This window comes from Rhinolophus sinicus, linkage group LG09 (assembly GCF_036562045.2).
Source record: "Rhinolophus sinicus isolate RSC01 linkage group LG09, ASM3656204v1, whole genome shotgun sequence".
Classification (NCBI taxonomy): Eukaryota; Metazoa; Chordata; class Mammalia; order Chiroptera; family Rhinolophidae; genus Rhinolophus; species Rhinolophus sinicus.
This window is the reverse complement of record NC_133758.1, coordinates 102,569,963-102,591,117: the sequence shown is the minus strand read 5'-3', so window position 1 is coordinate 102,591,117 and position 21,155 is coordinate 102,569,963. Positions and strand designations below refer to the sequence as shown.

At 37.0% G+C, this 21,155-nt stretch overlaps 1 protein-coding gene across 1 annotated transcript in view; it reads left to right on the top strand.

Moving 5' to 3' along the window:
• Nucleotides 1-21,155, top strand: part of SKAP2 (src kinase associated phosphoprotein 2) — a 164,438-nt gene that overhangs the window by 106,044 nt on the left and 37,239 nt on the right. Inside the window, exons 7-9 of the mRNA XM_019726141.2 lie at nt 2,535-2,659; nt 3,534-3,597; nt 3,950-4,087. Coding sequence (XP_019581700.1) covers nt 2,535-2,659; nt 3,534-3,597; nt 3,950-4,087 — 327 coding nt within the window. The remainder of the gene's footprint in view (nt 1-2,534; nt 2,660-3,533; nt 3,598-3,949; nt 4,088-21,155) is intronic.

The following is a 21,155-nucleotide window of genomic DNA, read 5'->3' as shown; positions in this document are numbered from 1 at the left end:
ATCTAATGCATAGCCCCATAGCGTATATCTGAGGATTTTATCTAAAGTGGATCTGCTAGTCTAAAGAGGGAATCAGTTCATTCAGCTGCTGGTTGTCTTATTCCTAAATAATCTAGCACAGGAAGGTATCCTGCTCCCTGCTGCTCTTTTAAACTCAGTCTTTGTAGTGCTAATTTTACATCTCCAGATGTAAAGTCCCAATCCTTGTGCATTTGCCATCCCCACTCCTTACATTGCTAAGAATTTTAGACCCAGATTAGAGGTAGAAAGCATGGGCTTTAGATCATATGAGCCATGTGAGTAGAGCAATTGAGCCCTTGTGCAGTAAGAGAGCCAGTTTCCTCCAACTGGTCCTGAAAATCCTGTTTTTCCTGGGAAATTAAAGGAAATCTCTCAAAATTGTCCAGTATGGCTTTGATATTTTGCTTCCAATTACTTCCATACCTTAAAGTGAAAAATTAAATTTTTTTGCAGTCTAGTGGATCATTGACTAATGTTTCTGGAACACTTAAATTTGGTGTGTGTGTGTGTGTGTGTGTGTGTGTGTGTGTGTGTGTGTTTCAATGAGAAGGTGGGAAAGGTCTGGTAAGGTGGTTAACAGCTTTTGTTTCACCATCCTTATTACACTCTCTTGCTTGTTTTAAGTACTCAGTATAAATTTGTTGAATGAGTGAATGAATGACTTAGTCTTCTTGGGGCATTTTAGAAGAACCAACTGTGCTTAACTATTATTTTAATACTTTTTCCTCAATATTATTTTTCTAGTTAAGTATTTTGCAAAATATGTCCCGGGAGTACCAGTTCCATAAAATGCTCTGTGAAAAAGTGTTCTATGGACAAATAATTTTGGGAAATGCCACATTCTGTATCTTTCTCATAGAAATTCAATCAATATGTAAATATATTAAGAACTTCAAGAGGGCCTGCACTAACGAAACCTGCTTAACTTTATTTAATTCAGCATTTCCCAAACTTATTTGATCATAGAAACCTATTAAGATCCCATAAAACACACTTTGGGAAATGTTGGTCTAATTTTTATAGTTTTCCTGAACCTCATAGAGTTCACTGTAGACTTTTCCAACAAAGCAAACTTCAAATTTTTGAATCTGAATTGTCTATTCAATCATCCAAAGAGATGTAAGTTATGACTAACTATGATTAGAATATCCAGATTTAAGGCAGAGATTGCTAACTCAGATTATTTTCTCATTTGATGTTTTGAACAAGGTGTGATCTTGGTGACCTTTTTAAAAATGTGTGTTATTTCAGGAATTAAATTAGTATAGTTAAGAAAAGGAGATAAGTATTATTTGGTGCATTGAGGTGAAAAAGCCCTTCATCCCCCAATATGGAAGCATTTCTACATTTCCCCCAAGCTCAGTAAAAATGACAGTTGTCCTTATGATTTTAATATTGTGTATTAATCTAGGAAATAAACCTATAGCTGCGCCACTTTTTCTCTCAGAACGGTATTAGGTGGGAGAACTAGGAAAGCTGATTTTATTTTCAGTCTCAGAGTATCAGATCCTTTGTTGTATTCCTACTTTGTCTTTAAAATAATATCTGACTAAGTTAAAGCTCAAGTTATCATTTCTTTCGATCCTTCATCACATGGGGTTCAAACGTGCTTTACCAGTTTAATTGTTCACTGACTGGTTAAGAAACCTACTTTTTTTTCTGGTTTTGTTTGGGTAACTAATGCTTTTGTATTTGCCTTACCACTTTTCTCCAACCAAATACTTTGTTTTCCCCTCACATCTCTTAATAATTAATTTTGTTTGTTCTGCTTTGCTTTTTACATTTAAAGTTCGATTCATACCAATTTAGAATTTTTTTTTTTTTTAAGTTGTGTTTTTAGAGGCTTTTGAATGGTGAGGGTGGGAGGGTGGTAATGAGAAGAGATAGTGGTAAATAAAGCCCAGTGAGTTTTCAACTAGATGGGTTTTCCCCCTGTAGTGAGTTTGTCTATTAAGTTCTGACTTCCAGTTCCTGAATTTTCCATACATGAAAGTGTCTTATTTCTATTCATCCTGCTGAGTAAGACCACTATCTGCAGACCTCTTCTCCGATTCCATTAAATACCCTTTTTTTTTTTTTTAATTTTATTGGGGAATATTGGGGAACAGTATGTTTCTCCAGGGCCCATCAGCTCCAAGTTGTTGTCCTTCAATCTAGTTGTGGAGGGTGCAGCTCAGCTCCAAGTCCAGTCACCATTTTCAATCTTAGTTGCAGGGGGCACAGCCCACCATCCCATGTGGGGATCGAACCGGCAACCTTGTTGTTGAAAGCTCATGCTCTAACCAACTGAGCCATCTGGCTGCCCCGAGATATCCTTTTTAGACCCAACAATCCTAAATACTTCTATGATTTTAGAATTAAAAGTGATATCTAGGAACATTATTTAAACATTATACTATGGAAGCAGTATTCTTTCCAAGAACTGACAAAGAAAATCTCAATAAGAGAAAATCGACTGGGTATTTATACTCACTGTAGTAATGAAATTCTGACTTTCGTTTTATCTTCCACAGACAAACAACAGAAAGGTGAATTTGCAATCGATGGCTACAATGTCAGAATGAATCACACTCTCAGGAAGGATGCGAAGAAGGATTGCTGTTTTGAAATCTCTGCTCCCGATAAACGCGTCTACCAGGTTGGAGTGCTTACGTCGTTTTGAAATGAAGTTGATAAAATGTTCTGATTTTTTTTTTTAATAAGGACATTAACATTTTGTTAAAACAACTCTCCCTGACATGTTAGAAATAAAGAGAATACTGGTTTTTATACACTGAACGTTCACATAAGAGGTAATACATGTATACAAAAAATTCTGATTAATAAGTGATATCTTCTTGAAAAAGAACAAGTGATATGTAATTTATCAGTTACTTCACATATTGCATCTTATATCTATTTTAATAGAACTGTGTGATTTCTTCAAAGAATTACATAGCAGAAAGAGTAAAATTATCAAACGAAAAATATCAGAGTGTTACTGCATATTGTATTGCTTAGGCTTGTGGGAGAAAACGAAGGTAAAGGCACGTATCAGCTTTGCAATTCAAGAGCTATCAGCTAGCATCAATATGGAATGTATGTTTAATAAGTTTTAAATATCTGAGATTGCAGTTGAAAGCCAGTTAATTAAGTTGTCAGGTAGTGTGTTGGAATCTGACAAGAACATTTTTAAGAAAACTATATCCAGCAGTCTAAAGAAATTCATGGGTGTCTTCTAATTGTCAAGGGCAAATTTTGTTCATCAGTTCTGTCTTTGACATTGATGAAGAGAAGCAGCTTTTTTTCTTGCACAGCTGCCAGCTGCTGATCAGAGTTTCAAATCCATCATCCTCTGCTTCAATTACGTAAATTTGTCAAAATTAACTGTACATTATAAGAAGCATCCTTGCAAGAAAAGTAGTGCTAGACATGAAAAGAATTACTAATGGTCTTAAAGAACTGATAAGAGTGTGACATACCTTTCATTTCTACTGTGGTGATTTTTCTTGTTATTGTTTGTTTTTTATTAGTTCACAGCAGCTTCTCCCAAAGATGCCGAAGAATGGGTACAGCAGCTGAAATTTGTATTACAAGGTAAGCGCGATCCATTGAACAAGTTATCACAGTCTTTGAATACTGAATAACTGAATGATTTGGATTTTCATATATAAAAGCTTATTGAATTTCTGTGAGAATGACCACAGGGACGTGACTGGTATGAATACAGACCATGGACCTCAAATTTACAAAAGTATTCTATAAGTACCAATTGGCAACTTTGGAATTCACATATTTGTGCAACCATCAATTTTTAACAATGTTTTAAGTTAAGGATATAGCGTATAACAATGTTGCGACTTTGTAGGGCTGCATTAATTTAGAAAATAGGGTTTGACAACCTCTTTTGCATTCTTTAAAAATTTGCTTCCTGAAATGTGTTTTGTAGATATGGGATCTGATATTATTCCTGAGGATGATGATGAAAGAGGAGATTTATATGATGACGTTGATCATCCTCTACCAGTCAGCAGTGCGCCAGCAGGTGGTCAACCAATCGATGATGAAATTTATGAAGAACTTCCAGGTATTTATTATCTGGCGAATCATTTAAGGATTTTAGAGCTTTTTTTTTATGTCATCAAGTTGACAGTTTGCGTAGAAAATGATGAGCTATTAAGAACAAGGACAAAGAAAATCTTGAAAACTCTATTTTACGAAAAGGGTTCTGCTTGAGGTATTTCAAGTGAGTGGATGTACGCTTATGAAAAGTGAACGGAATGTTAAAATGAAGCAGATACAGTCCTGATCTCCTGGGACTTTTGGCTCATTAGCATTGTTTATGCTACATAATTTTTTAATTAAAAAATTGACTTGCCTTACAGTTTTTTCCACCAACTCACACATCATTTTTTATTTATACATCTTGGAACTTCCATTAACCAGAAGTTCTGTGCACACCCCATATGTCAACAACTTCTGCCTCATACATTCCTTGCTGTAGTGTGTGGCGTTGTCTTGGAGGAATATTGTTGAACTGTAAACAAAGGGCTTTTAAGGCTTGAAGTTTTCTCATTTGATGGTTTATTACTGATACAAATAAGTTTTCTTATTATACATTTTCAGGTGTGGTTTAGTGTTTATATGCCCCAGGATCCGTTATGTAACATAAAATTGCCTATTAGCTATTGGACCTGTTGTTTTGAGGGTCAACCTAAAACAGAAAAACAGGCATCTGGAACTCTGGATACTTAGAATATGAAAATATTCAGGGAATTATTGCATTACTAATACTCTAGGTTGAAGTGAGCCTTTCTCTGGCTGTTAGAAGTGTCAGTACTCAGAGAAGGAAAGGGGATTATAAGCAACATAAGTGAGATTTAACTAACATCTCATGTAGAGAGTCTATTTTTCTCTGAATAGAACAATTGAACAACAGAGTATAAACCTTTAAAGTTGATTTCAAAAAGACTTAAAACGCTCCAATTTAATGTACAAGTGTTATTTTCAGTGAAGTCAGCAGAGCATAACAACTAGCAGATGGACTTCAGAGTCAGAAAGGTTAAATTCTGGCGGTACCGTCTAGCTTGGTGACCTTACAAGTCAGTTCCTCCATCTATAAAATGGGGATAATCTCATGGGCGGGGGAGTGAGGTAATATATCCAGCGCTCTTACCACAGTGCTTGAATCATCGCAAGCCCGCAAGCCCATGTTACATTGAACATTGTCATTGTTTTCATTGGTGTCTCTGTTACGTTCTTGCAAGTGCTTGTATGAAGGTATAATAATCATTTTCTGAACAAGTAAGATTAATGGTTTTAATGGTATCATAAATTCAAGATATAAAAACTACTCAGAATAGGCATCTATGTATTGTCTTTTACTACCCTAGAAGAAGATGATTAGTATAAAAGCATAATTTTGTCGAATAGTAATCTGTATATTTCTGTTAGTTTAATGAGCTATATGTTCGTAGGTCCTTCCTTTCTGATGTATCGTATGGAAATGCCACCTGCCATAGCACCAGTTCTCCTCCAGTAGGGAAGAGTATTCTCTGACTGCTTGCTTTTAGGCACCCCATATCATTAATACCATTATTTCAGTTTTTAAGATGTCCGTAAGAGCTTGTGGGAATGTATACTGATGTAAAATGGGGGGAGTGTATTACCTTTAAACATACTGTTACTGTCATAGACATTATTCCTTTAAAACCCTGCAATGAATGGATTACATTAGAATCGTTGAACTAACTGTTAAGTTCTGCATTTCTTCAACTTGACCGTTCTCTCCCCACCCTCCCAAGTAAAATATTGGTAAGGAATAAAGATCAACTATTCATAGTCATTTTCCTAACAAAGACCCAAGGAAAATCTTCTGTAAGTAGCTTGAAATCTTAGAAATGTGAAACATCTTTTATTTTCTCTTATTACAGATGTACTTCGTTTTTTTGGCCTGGGGCCAAATAATTGTTGGAAATACCTAGTTACTCTTTAAGTAGTCTTATTTCTTGCTGTGGGACTGGAAGAAATCTAAGCTGCTCTGGGATTCCTTGGCCCCTGCCTGGGATCCCAGTTGCTGTACAGAGTGATTGAGCTCGATAGAACCTACAACTGTGCTCCTGGGAAGGAAGCTGGTATAGGCAGCTGTGGAATATCTAGTTCTTTCTTCCCCAGTGGAACCCAGACCCACTTCAACATCTGCACAGCTCAAGTTTGTCCAGTTTGAGCCAGCCGTTACAAAGGGGATTTTTCTTAATGAAAGCCCTACAGTTGTCTCAGTGTTAGAGCTTTTGTTTGATTAAATATCTAAAACTAGAAAGGTAACTTTTTTCCGTTAAAAAATGATCTCTCTTTCAGGATAAGAATTAAGCTAATTGCTTTCATTTCTGTAAAATAGGAATATAATTTTGAGAGGAGGTGAAAACAGTGGAAAGGCAGTGAACGCATTTACAAACTGTTGGTCTTTTTCCAGTTCTGTACAAAGAACTGCATTTCTGAGAAATCTGATTGATTAAATTCCCAGAATGAATTAATACTGCCATTTCAACACAATTTTCTGTCAATTACATATAGTTGAAAACTAATCCTCTTAGTTGAAAGATGAAGCATATAAATGTTGAAGAAAAATCTAAGCAAATATTCAACATGTTACTTTAAATCACAGAGTTCTTTTTCTGAGAAAGTAAAAGCTCTTACTCTAATAAATGTATTTTTTAATGTAAAATAAACCTGCAGTGTTTAAGTCTCAAGAGTAAGAAGAAGAAAACATTGTTTAAAAAAATTGTATTGCAAAATATCCCTTGAAAAATGTTTATAATTCTGTGGGACTGTAAGTAGTTTCATTGTAATTGTTTTTCAGTTAGAATATTCTAACTTTATTACAGCAGCTTCTCTTTAATTTCTTGTTCATTAATTTTTAACTAACTTCATAAAAGAATAAGAATAAATATGTAAGATTTCTTTGCATTTAGGGGATTTGTGCATATGTACAGAAGAGCTGAGGGAGTGCCATTTCTGGGGAGTAATCAAGGTATTTGGCTTTTCTTCAAATACCCTAATGCACCTTTTATGTCTTAGTACCTATTAGCATAGGTCAGTCAGGTTTGCTTACATTGTAATATTACTAGAGCATGTGTGTGCTAATATATTGATCAAAGTATATTAAATGGTTTCATAACACAGTAATGAGTTCATAATTTCAGAAGTTATTGCTCATTATTTCATTAAAAATACAGAGGAGCGCTTTTGTTTGATTTTGAATCTTGAAAGGGAAAAGCAATACTAGGGAAATTGCCGTAGAAATCAACCCAGCTTGCTCTTGTCTTCTAGTTACCATGTCACTTGCTTTCTTTTTTTCTTTAATGTTAGGAAATGATGCAGAAGCAAAAACAACAAAACAATTTTTCTAGATAGAGACTGAATGGAATCAGCCCAGTAACAAGAATGGTAACCGCCCATTAGCCTATTAAATCTGCAGCTTTCAGGGGAATTGCATTTGAAATTCTTCTGGCAAGTGGACTAGAGGAGAGAGGGCAACATAAAACAGGAAGACAAATTTCCAGTTCCATTAACCTATTTTGTTAAAGTGTTAATTCATTCTTTTTTTTTTTTTTTTTTTTTTTTTTTTTAATGTAATGACAGATTAAACTATTCTGAGCCAGAAAAGGATGTTTTTGTCCTCTGGTCATTCGATTGTGTTTTAAATTTATTCAGTCCAACCATCCGTATCGAAAATGGGATATAAAGCAAAATGCAGCTGTAATTTTTTTCAATGAAACTGTGATAATTACATAAAAATGATCAGTGTTTGGGTACTTAAATTTGGAGTAATCTCCAGCAAGTGGACACAAGTGGTAACTTAATAAGGGGTTACAACTCCCCGCCCCCAATACATCATAGCTTTATTTTCTTGCTGAATAATTATCACTTATATTACCAACTTAATATCAAGATTATAGGGGATCCTGGAGTCTTTAGTATTAACATCATTATAAGTGATGGTAGGTTGTGGTTTCACCAAAGAAATTTTCTCATTATTTCTTTAGAATGCAATGTAAAAATACCAGTGACTTTCACAGAACCACATATATTCAGAATTTTAATATTGTTTGTGCAGGCAGCCTGCTGGCATTCTTTTTTCTCAAACTATGGTACTGAATTACAAAGTTATTAAGGGTGGTGATAGAGTGTCCTCATAAATGGTATGGTAAATATTTTTTTCCAAGTATATAACTAGATTAGAGTCGATTTTTTTGGATGGTGTTAGCTCTGAACTCTGCTGAGAGGGTTATCTGAAGTTATAGAATATAAGGGAAACATTCATAAATTAGGGTCACTGCACACATCTAATTGTTTCTATTTTTATCTTTGCTGAATATAAATGTGATTTTAGTGTTCTTCATAGAGTTGCCTATGTCATAATGTGGCGTGAAGCTTTGGAACAGTTGTGCCTGTCATGCAGCTTTTCTCTGCTTTGCTCTTGGTGTGGCAGATGATTTCTTGTCATTATAAGAGTTCGTTTAATACATATTAAAACCCCAAATACCTGTCTGTGTGCATGCAAAACATATTTCCATTAGTAGAAATATAAACTAACCCATCTTTGCAACTTGGAGCTACTTTAGTTGTTCTTGACCAGGGGAGATTTGGGCCCCCAGGCTACACTTAATGATTTAATTAATGCTTAGAGACATTTTTGGTTGCCACAACTGGTGTGTGTGTGTGTGTGTGTGTGTGTGTGTGTGTGTGTGAGAGAGAGAGAGAGAGAGAGACAGAGACAGAGACAGAGAGAGAGACAGAGAGAGAGAAGGAGAGATATATACAGGTATCTAATGCATAGGGGCCAGGGACGCTGCTAAACATCCTGTAATATAAAGGACAACCTCCCACAGCAAAGAATTATATGGTCCAAAACGTCAGTAGTGCTGAGATTGAGAAATCCTGGCACAGGGATGTATAATAGACAGCTTTTGGTTTATCACCTTTTTATCTATATCTCCTGAGTTGCAAAAACCCATAATCCACACTCAGTATGAGAATTTATTTTTATGGACCTGACATAGGTTTCCTTACTTACATGAAACTAGGATTACATAGGATGCCTCTGGATTATAGGGACCAGCTGGACTTGTCTGTCACTGTTTCCTTAGGGGGATTGAAGTGCTGTCAGTCTTAAGAGAAAGGAGAAAACCATGAAAGACAAAAAAGGAGGGAAGCATTTTCTCTATTTTCATAAGCTCTTCTGTGAAGGAAGAGTCTTCTTTGATATTGTACATATGTACCTTTCTTATATAGGTAATTGGTTTATCATATCCTGCTGGGGTTCTTTTGAGGCGGAATTGAAAGACCTGTGTGTGAGGTATTGGATTTTCTGTAAAGGGAGTAGGGCATCTTGGAAGAATGCAGGCTAAGAAATTCCAGAACCACCTGGAATTTGACAAGTAGCTTTAAGAGGAACAGGAAGCCCTCTTATGGGGCTTCTCTCCCTTCTTGGGCCTAGATTTTGAAGCGATTAATGGAAGAATGGCAGGAAAAATGGTCTCTGTTTCTGGAGGTCGACAGGGAGCCCCTGAGGCAGCCCTAGAGGGGCTCAGTGGGCTCACCTGAGTGTACGTCACAAACCACACGCGATGGTTCTTTATTATTCTTTGTTCATTTCCCCTTTGCTCTTGCAGAGTCTTAATTTTTAATTTTTAGTTACAGACAGTACACGCTCACTGGAAAAACCTTAAGCCATTCACCCCCTAACCTAAATAAACATTGTTAACAGTTTGATATGAATCTTTAGTCTTGTTTTGCCCATTTACAAATATGCAAATGCATATACAATTTTTTAAAAATGAGATCTTTTTTCATTTACTTTCTTCTGCCCTTTTATTTCCTTTCATTTTCTTCCTACTCTATTATTACCTGCCTCCATTTCTCATTCTTTTATTTTTCTCCCTCCTATTTTTCATTTCCATCCTTTCTTTTTTCTTTCTTACTTTCATTTCCTTCATTCCAGACATATTCTTGAGCACATATTGTGTGCCAGGCACTTTTACTAGATGCTAGGAATCCCCCTGCCATTCTTATACAGGCCTCAGAGTATAGTTATCTCTGTCTTTTCTGGCCCAAGCCTTGACTTCTACACACATAATCCCACGTTTATTTATGTCGTACATATTTTTGCTATATTTATGTCCTGAGTCTGTTGTTTTTGCTTTTCTGATATGGGAATCCTATCTTCTAGCAGATAGTGTAAATACTAACCTTGTGTCAAAGCTTCATGACAAAACTATGGTGACACCTTCTTTCCAGCCATCCTCCACTTCCCCTCCTTGTCTCCATCTGCCTCTTATCTGCTGGTTCCACCCACAGCCTCCATACACAGAATACCTTGCTGTACCCAGAAGTCTCTGTGGTTGAGAGCAAGGACTCTGGGAGCAAGCACACATTGCTTGTCTTCTGGCTACAGTACGTGGTAAGGGGCAGAGCTTTGAATCCCAGCTCTGCCCCTTAGCACGTACTGCAGCCAGAAGACAAGTGAACACCGCAAAGGCAGAGAATACAAGAAACAACAGTGAACTGGGTAAAATATGTCAATAACATTAACTATTGATTATTTTGAAATAAACTTTTTTTTTTTTAATTTAAAAAATGGGTTACACTAAATTTATCTAACAGTTAAAACATTACCTGGGGCAAGATGGAGATGTGGGTAGTGAAAGCATGCTAAGTGTTGTTTTGTTCAGGAGCAGGAAGAAGAGAAATGCTGAGTAACTTCAGTCTTTGTTAGGAAATGCATGTCAAAATTGCAAAATAAGTACTCAATAAATAGAAATGCAACCTCCGAGTTCCCAAAGCAGCAGAGGGGAAATAAAAGGTGATCACAGAAAACAACTAAATCCAAGAGAAGGCGGGAAAAGAGAAAAAAGGAACAAAGAGAAAATATGGTAAAAATATGCCCCAATGCAATAGTAATTACAATAAATGTAGCTTGATTAAATTAAACTATTAAAAGACAGAAATAATCATACTGAATATTTTTAAAAAGAATCTAGCAACATTTTTCTTACAGGTGATATACTTGAAACAAAATGACATAGAAAGTTTCAAAGTAAAGGAATGTAAATAAATATACCTATCCAAAGAAAGCAAATATGACAACATAATGCTCAGACAATATAGAAGATAAGGCATGAAGCAATAATAGAACTACAGAAGGACACTACATAATGATAGTAAAAGAAGGTAAAACTTACATGCATCTAACTATTAAGCAAAGAAGCAAGTACATTTTTGTGAAGCCACTACAAATTGAAATCTATAGAGCAAAAACGCGTAAGACAAATCTGACAAATCCTCAATCATAGTGAGAGATTTTAACATACCACTTTTAGAAACTGGTAGACCATGGAGGCAAAAAATTAGTAAGGATATGGAAGATTTGAACCAAAGAATTAATAAACTTCATATAATCTATCTGAAAAGATAAGAAAGATATATGTTCTTTTCGGTACACACAGACTATTCATGGAAATTAACTATATGTAAGTTCCCAAGTGAAATCTCAACAAATTTCAGTGACTCTGTATCATACAGACCACATTCTTTAATGACAATGAAATTTAATTAGAAACCAACACTAAAAAAATAGTTAAAAATACCAGACTCCCTGTGTTTGGAGGCTGAAAAATAAACTTCAAAACAGCTCATGAGTTAAAAGAGGAAATCACAATGGAAATTACAAAATACGTAGTTCTGAAAGACAATGGAAACAGTACAGATAAAAACTATGGCGTGGTGCTTTACTGGGAATTTCGAGGGAGACAGCGATGAATAAGACAAATGAGAGAATCCCTAAAGAAATGGAAATGGGAGAACAGTCTAGAAATTATTGATTGATTGGATTATTTAGCCACCAAATTCTAATTTTTTGGACTCAATGTTTATGTTACATTGTCTAATGGGAATGTAACATTCTAATGGGGACCATTAGAATGCATATTAAAAATTCTGAACCAAAATGTAAACAAATGTCAGCCATTCTAATCAGACTACAATGCTAACATATATAAAGCAAGAAGAAACAGTACACTAATGTGGCTGGGCTATTAAGATTTTTCTGTGAACCTTAGGTGAAGAATCCCAAAAGTGTGCCAGAAGGTCAAATATTCACACTGTAGGTTTTGTATCTGTACCCGGTAAAGCACCGTGCCATAGTTTTTATGTGTGCCTAACTGAGTACTTCATCCTTTAACACCAAGAAATCTCAACAATTAGTTTCAAGGCCTAGCTTCACATCACCTTTGTATCACACTTTTTAACTGGAGTCTTCCTTCCACAGATATGATTTGCCTCCCATGTAGAATATAAACAGGTCGGAGCCGGCTTTTGTTTGTAATTCCTCCATGCTTTCAGACGACAGAATATGATAAAATTTGTAGCGGCTTCACAAAAATCTACTTGTTTCTTTAGGTCCCAGAAAAAATAGATACACACACACACACACACACACACACACACACACACACACACACACACACACACACACACCTCCATGAACACATTGACTGCAGCAGGAGCGCATCAAGCTCCAATATTTTTGCAGATAGGTCAGCTGGGAATATCAACTTCCTAAGAGTACTCAGCTGCTTACTTTAAAGCAATGATTAATACGAATGGACAAGTTCAACAAAATGTCAGTGATAAATATAAGCACTTTTCATATCTGGTCTCAGCAAGTGCTGCAGTGGAGTAAGTGCAAAGCCTACAAGAAGGTGGAAGAAAACCAGCTTAACTTAAGCTTAAGTGAAACTTTACCTTGATTTTGTTTCAAATAAAACCTTCTTCTATAGATTTGTTCCTCTTTATTAGAACTTCATTAGAACTCTTGCAAAGAAATAACAGCTCCTCGTATCTGCTGACCTTGAGCCCCTGTGTCCTTATTACAGGAGTTGAGCTGGGGCAGGACACGTTTCTGGTAGGTGGACAAGGAAAGCAGATGCAGAGTGGCCGTTTTCTAGCTCCCTTTGGAACCAGATCCCAGATCTCCTGCCTCCTTTTGGGGCCCCTTTCCACATTCCTCGTCTGGGTTCAAGGTGCTACAACCTAACTCTGCTTCTCTTGAGCATTAAATCCTTGGGAGAACTGTTTGTCCCGTTCTTCATTGTCTGTTCACCTGCTCACTCCTTACCTCCTGGCAGTTTGGTTTTCTGTCCTTATCCCTTCACTCAGCTTCCCCAAAGTCGTCAACGCTCTCAGTCATCAACCTCATCCGCAAATTCATCTCTGGAAATTTCATTGTACTGGTCACCTCTTTCTTCTGGAAACTGTCTCCTCCTTTGACCTTTCCTGTTTTGTTTTCTTGCTGCAGATCATATTTATAAATAAGCATGTCAGCACTGTTTTAGATCCCCTCATCTCCTGAGGCTTGCTGATTGTTTCAGATTGTTTTCCTATTTATCCTGTATTTCTTTAGTAGTGAAGCTTTTTGTTTCTACTTTGTCTTTTCTTATCTTCTCATCATTTGATGTTATTCTGCATTTAATTAATTGATTCAACAAATGTTTACTGCAAGTCCATTATATGCCAGATTCTGTTCTAGCTGTTGGGGGTTTAGGCATAAAAAGGCAGACCTGGGGGTCTCTATTAAGATCATTACAGGTTGTAGTAAGCGCTGCAAAGATAAGAGCATGATGTGAGAGGAGTCACTATTTTATATTCTGTGGAAAAGGAAGAGGTGACTTTTAATCTGCAACCTCTTAGCTAAAACTGGCAAATACAAAAAGCCAAGGGAAGCACCTTCTAGGCAGAGGGAGCACCATGCAAAGGCTCTGAGGCCGGAGAATGCTGAGGTGTTCAGGAATCAGAAAGGAGAACCACAGGCAGCCTCGCAGAGAGAGGTTAGAACGAGATTGGAGAGGCAAAAGCCAGGTCAAGCCGGGTCTTTGCAGGAGGAACTGATCCTTAATACGTCTTGTGTGCATCGATAACACTTGGGAAATGTGTACTGAATTGCTAACGTGAGACGGACACGTATGTTATGTGAGGTGGCCCATGTACATCAAATGCTGTTTAATGGTCCTATGTGACAAAACAAATGGATTTTAAGAGCTCTTTATCTCTTTATTCTCTCCTTGGGCAACGTTATACAATTTTGTGTGACTCCATATACCTACATGTGGTTTGAGCATGTAAAGCATCTTCACTTTGTAGCTAGTTCATCAAAAGAATTTAGAAGGTGACATGATGATAATTAGAACAACAGTGGCTCACAGTGTGTGCCAGGTATTTTCCTAAGTGTTATCTCATTTAACAAGCATACTTATTTTATGGCCCAGCTACTTTTACTATCTCTATTTTACAGGTGGAAGCTAAGGCACAGGCAGATTCAGTAACTTGTTTAGAGTCACAAGCTAGGAAGTGGTGGGATTGGGATTTGAACCTGGGTATTCTGACTCTGGAGGTCAAGCTTTTAGCCAATAACTAGACTGCCTCACAACAGAATTGTGGTAAGAATCCTTTGTTCTTAGCTATCAAGTAAGCAGTTACTGGCACATGTGTACAGAAAACACCAGAAAGGAGAATATACCAACGTTTTCATAGCTAGCCTCTCCCCTGAGCTTTGGCCTCACATTTCAAGTGACTTTTGCCCATCGTTTCAAACTTGTATCAAAGATCAAATTCACCATCTCTTACAAATACTGTTCCTCCTCCTTTCTTTTCTATTTCTATTAACAGCATCAATACCCATGCACATTTAAAAAAATAAAACAAAACTCAAAACTATCCTTGACTCCTTCCTTGAGTCCCCCCCTGCCCCCCCCCCCGAGTCCAATCAGTTGTCAGTTGTCACTGATTCTGCCTCTAAAGCATCCTTCATCCCCAGCTCTTCACTTGCTCAGGCTTTAATGATTTCTGGGTCATTGTCAGAGCTCCTAAGTGCTCTCTCCACTTCCTGTGGGTCTCGGTCTCTCTCTCTCTCTCTCTCTCTCTCTCTCTCTCTCTCTCTCTCTCTCTCTCTCTGTCTCTCTGTCTCTCTGTCTCACCAGCCAACGTGATAATCTGTTCTACACACTACCAACTGATAGATCTTCCTAAAATATAACATGGTCAAATTAATGCCTTGCTCAGTAACCTTTATGGATCTTAACTGCCTAGTGAATCAGGTTCAAACGCCCTGGCCAGGCCTGAACCCCTTCCATGGTCTGACTCACGTCTACATTTCCAGTCCCATTCCTGTTGCTCAGACCCCTCATGTTCCAGACTGACCGAACTCATAACCGCTCCTTATTCCTGCCCTGTGCTTCGCCTCACTGCTTTCGTCACCCACCTAGCACTAGGTACCTTGTGCTAAATTAACATGTTGAGTTAATGAAGTAATTAGAGGATAAAAAAATTCACTCAAATAGTGTATAGATAAAACTGTTGGTTGATTAAGTTTTTTATTTTTCCATCTACACAATCCACAACAACTCTCCCATATTTTCTAATGTATCTCACTATTTATAAGACACAGAGTGGATGCTAAGATGACGAATAAATAGCCCCTGTCCTCAAATATGCTGTAATTTAATCAGAGAAATGGGTGTATGAATATCTAGCTATAGAAAACACCAAACCTAAACACACAGAGGTAGATCCATTAGCATTATCTATCTATCTATCTATCTATCTATCTATCTATCTATCTATCTATCTATCTATCTATCTATCTAGTCTATCTAAATCACACTCTTACCAATTCCAAGGTCCGACAGTGTTACTATACACTTTGGCCATGTTTTCCTTATCCACACCTTTTATAGTCACCCTTTATATATAAAGAACCTTTAAAGTCGCCCATCAGAAACAATGAAAATGCCCTTGTTGATTCTGTATGTTTATCACACCACTGCACAGTACTGGTATGAATATAATACTTGCTCTAAATGTGCTTAGGTGGAATCTTTGTGGTCTTTCCATTCAAAACAATTACAGTGCCCTTGAAGGTTCTGTATATTTATTGGGCACAGTATGGTATTTTTATAGTATAGGATGGTATAATACTAAGCACAGTATAGTATTATGGTAGACAGCTAAATACAGTGTTATAATATATCCTCTACCATTCTCGGTATTAGCACTTTTATTAAGAATGTCTCATCTGATAGTAGGAATCTGATGCATATATGAGACTTTAAAACCTTTATAAGTTGATTAATACTTTTTCATTTAATGGGGAAAATATTTTCCAGAAAACAGAAGTCTGAAGTTTCTTTTTTAAAAAATTATTTTTTTCTTTTTCTTTTTTCAATTAAAGTTTATTGGGGTGGCAATTGTTAGTAAACTTACATAGGTTTCAGGTGATGAAAGGAGACCTGAGTCTGGGTGGTGAACACACAGTGTGACATATAGATGACGTATCACACAATTGTACACTGGAAGTTTCTTAAGGCATATCTTTCTGTTGCTCTAAAATGTGGAATGGCTCCCCACTGCCCACAGGATGAAGCCTGTACTCCTTACTTCGGGGTTCAGAGGTCTTCCACAGGCTCACTGAAACCTCACACTCGAGCCCAATTTCTATTACACTACACCAGCTCTCCCGTTTCAACCGACTGACTCTTCCTTCTCCCCTAGACATGCCGTACTTTTCCAACCTCACATTTTTGTTCGTACACTCCCCTCTGTATGGAGTGCTCTCGTCTCAGTTCAGTTTCTAACCAGATCCTCCCCACTTTCCAGGCCCAGGCCAAATCCCGTATTCCCAGAAAAGCCTCTCCTACCCATCCCAGCATGAAATGACCTCTGCTTCTCTGAACTTCTATAGCAGCATTCATTTGAAAATTAATCACACCATGTTGTGACATTTTATGTTGTTATCTAGTGTTCTCTAAAGCTTATAGTAATATTTTACTTTTCATGTGATTATTTATTCATCAGACAAGCAAATGGATGGATCTTTATAACTTGTCTTTATTATATTTACAAGCTCCTTGAGGGCAGGTACCAAACCTTGTATTTCTTGGCATGCCCTAGAGTACTTAGATAAATGCCTTCCTCATAAAAAGTCAACAAAATAATACCTGAATAACGTAGTCTATAGTTAGAGGTGCGTGAAGTTAAATTAGGAGAATCTCTCTCTCTCTCTCTCTCTCTTTTTCTCTCTCTCTCTCTCTTGCTCTCGCTCTCGCTCTGATGACGCTTTTCCTAGTAACACCAGTTACTGCAGAATTCTAAAAGAATGAGATAACTAAGTAGCACATTATGACTAGTACACTGAAGTATGGCTGATCTCCCAAAGCCTCATTAAAATCTAACATTACTGTTCCAGTGAGCATAGTCTCAAATAAATAAACTCATGAAATGGAGTACATTGAGTGATGAAAAGCTCTAATACCATCAATCTTGTGTGCCATTAAAGAGAGATCATGCACTGAAGCAGCGGGACCAACCCGAGTTACCAGTTCCCTGAAGTAGGTTAGTTGTCTCAAGTAAGACATTTCCCAGGAAATGACCTTCTCCTTTGCTTCCACGCATTCATAAAAGACCACAGGTAACGTAGGTTTAAAGAGCACAGGACCGTAACTCTGATTTTAGAAAGCTGACACATGCAAGGACAAAAATCAGAGGGCTTAATGTAACTGGTAAGAAAATATTGAGCTTCATGTTTAAAAATAATCTCAGATATGGGAAGTTGCATAAGCAGCTTAAAGGATGGTGAAACAAAGGTTAAGTAAGAATCAGTGATTAGAGAGATGCTTGGGGAAAGGATTTAAAAAACTGTATTTCAAGCCACTGCTTTGATTCAGTGGGCATGGAGGAGTCATTGCGGGGTCTCGAGAACAGGAGAGCTGAGGTGGAGATTTGCTGTGCTCCCTCCTAGTTCCTTATATTAAGCCTTTGCTTCCCTTCTCCACTCCACACCCTTTCCTTCAATTAGGCAAGCTCCTTTCTCAGCCCGCTTGTTTACGTGTCCTGCTCCACACTTCACATCGCATGTTGCACTCTCTCGTCCACAGATAACCTCATTTCACGTCCCTGGTCAGCCTATGTTTTCTTTCAGAAATTACCTTACAAATCATTTCTTCCTGGAAACCCAGCTTGATTGTGAAGGTTGAGGCGAAGGTCATCTGTAGCCATAATAAAATCTAATCTTTTGCTATGTTGCTTAAGATATAATTGTAAGAAACAGTGACCCCAAAACATGTAACCATAGCTATCTAAATGCTTTATAATATGTGAGTTTTGAGCCTACTTGTTATATTTGATAGTTTCTGAGAGCCCAGCATTCATTTAAAGGTATTCTGAAGAGATCATTTAATATTCTAATACGTGAACTGTAAAGAAAGGACAAAGAACATGAAACGTAAAATGAAATGAGGAAAGAAAAACCCCAACATTTATGTAATTCAATGATTCATGCATAAATATAAATATAAATTATTTATTAGGCAGCCATTATGTGTCAGGCAGTGTGCTAGGCACTGGGGATGCAGGCGTGACCAGTATGACTCAGAGTTTGTTAAGTAGAAATATAAAATATAACAAATAATAAGAAATAGTTTCGGAAAAGTGATCGGAGACTGATAAGAAACAAAGATCAAAGCCGAGTCTATGCCAGTAGATGAGATATCTGAAAGGACCTATTCAGTCAGTGCTGTGCATACCTGAGGGGCTAGATGTGGTTCTGAGCGCTACCTACAGGACATTCCGAAGATGAAAATAAAGTGGTTACGGTCCGGGTGTATATTAAACAAAGACCCTTTAAAGTGTGTTTAGATATACCAAGCAGTTGCTATATTTGGAAGAGGCCAGATTATAGCATATTCATGTCATAGGAAAAGAGGGGCAATTATATTCATGAAAAGATTTAAGAAAGAGTTAACAAGAAAGAAAAAGACTAAATACAACTGCCAAGTCCCCTCAACATTTAAACCTTTTTTTTTTTGTCCCAATGACAACAACAAAAAAAACTTTCCAAAGGAAGTGGTAGAAGAAACCCCATTGCTTGAGACATTAAAAACCAGATGGTCCAAAGCCCCAGAAAATATTCACATGGGATCAATCCTTCACTGGGTGAAAGCAAAGGGACCAGACTAGTGCAATTTTTATTTTGAATCTCTAGCTTAGTAATGCTATAAAAATAAAGAATTACATCTCCTTGGACTTTAATTTCTTAGCTCTTCTCTGTGTTCTTACAGCATTCTGCGTTGATTTCTATTAGAAGAGTACACAGGAATTGCCTGTTTACTTGGGTGTCTCTTCTGCTAGCTACAAGTATTGCGAACTTGTCAGGTTTTCTCCCTTCCGCTGCGGGAGTGCTGTGTGCCCTGGGTTCTGGAATGCTCCTGTACAGTGGTTTTGCACTTGCTTCTGCCACAGCCCAGGAGTTTCACAGTTTTTATGTTAAATTTCTTGGCTTGGGAATACCACACTTGAAGATAGTATAAATTTGGATCTCACACTATACAGGCTTGGAGTTTTGATTTCTCACAGGAAACCCTTTCCCTCCTCCTCTGACTTCCATGGTCCAGAGCCCTGGAAAGACAAAAAAACTTCCTTGTGGCTTCCCTGGGGTGGGGGTTAGGGGGTGTCTTACTTCCAGCTGTCCGCTTCTCATGGCCCCAAGGCCATGTGTCCTGTATCCCTGAAGATGTTAAAACTCCAGCCGCAACCCCGCCCTGCACAGAGTCAGTATTCCTCTTTGAGCAAGTGGGGAGAGACAGGCCTGTCTCATCTTGGTTGGCCATATTGCTAGAGGATGAATTTCTAGTCACCAGTAATCAATTCTTGCAAAAACATTACAGTAGAGACTTAGCTTAATTATAAGTGCTTGATTTATAAACTTTAATTCAAGTCAAATAAACAAAAAAATGTATATATACTGTAGGCAAGGCTCTATGCTAGGGGTCTAATATCTTCTGTCTCCTGAGTGCTAATAGGATTTAGACTCTTAATTACTTCTTGACAAGAAATTATTGTTGAATTTATGAAGGAAGAGATCTTAAATGGATACTGAATTCATGAAGTGAATGACCCTCAATGGTTGCTTATTACTATTTAGGGGAAAATGACGTTTGTATTCGTATATACAAAGAATTACTCAAAAGTTATACCAAGGTCGAGATCCGTCCAGATCCAAATGTGTACCTTGGTTTTATAAGCTAAGAGTAAAACATATTTGCATTTGAGGTCATATTAAATGAGGTTAATATGGTTACATGAGAATGTCTTTAAAATGGGGTTGGCATTCCAATCAAACGAAGTCCTCCTAATTTACATAAGGTATTTTATTCCCTGTGCCATCAGTCGTCTCCTCTCCCAGAATGTCAGACCAGTTTTTGCACTATTGATTTGCACAACTTACATGACATAAACATTATGTGACAGAAGTTGTTTATTATTAAGAGAGAGAATATTATCTCCAAGAAACTTGTCATCTGGAAATAGGAAAAATCACACAAAGTAATTTTATTTGTATCATGGCTTTTTTACTGTTGGCTACATTTGTGACAGCAGATTTCATATTAAATATTAACAGTATTTTGTTTATGCTTGAATGTGTTATAGTAGGACGTAGATTTTACTCAGAATCTTCCTGGTTAGAAAGTGTATCATCCCAGCTAAATGACATACTTGCGGGCTAGTTATAAAGATCACAGACATTGTCTAAGAAATTTACACTACCACTCTAGGGTCAAAATTTTGAATTTTTATTTTACCCCTGAATCTCATCAAGTTAACTGTTTTTGGAGGTCAAAAATGGTAATATATGGTTCAAACTAATACGTAGAAACAGTTGTTAGCAACAAGTATGGCTTTTAGGAAATCATGGATGTTAATATAAATTGCATGGTTATAATGAATGAGTTATGGAAACAATTACTCTAATGCTGGAAAGAGTTATTGTTGGACTTTTGATATAGAAATCAAATTAGAGTTTATATTTTTCACTTTTAAGAACACTAGGACAATAAAAAACATTATGTTTTATTTGTGTTTCTTACTGGGTCTAACAAGCCTTCCTTGTAAATTTTTATGTAACTTTGGTGACATCTACTTTAAAAAAGCCTAACTGAATTGTGTTGAATCTTTTGGGTTTGTGAAGTGTGCCTATGATTTGTTTTGTTTTGATATTACTTTTCAATATATGAAAATACCCAGGAGACGGGCTCCCGCTGAATTTT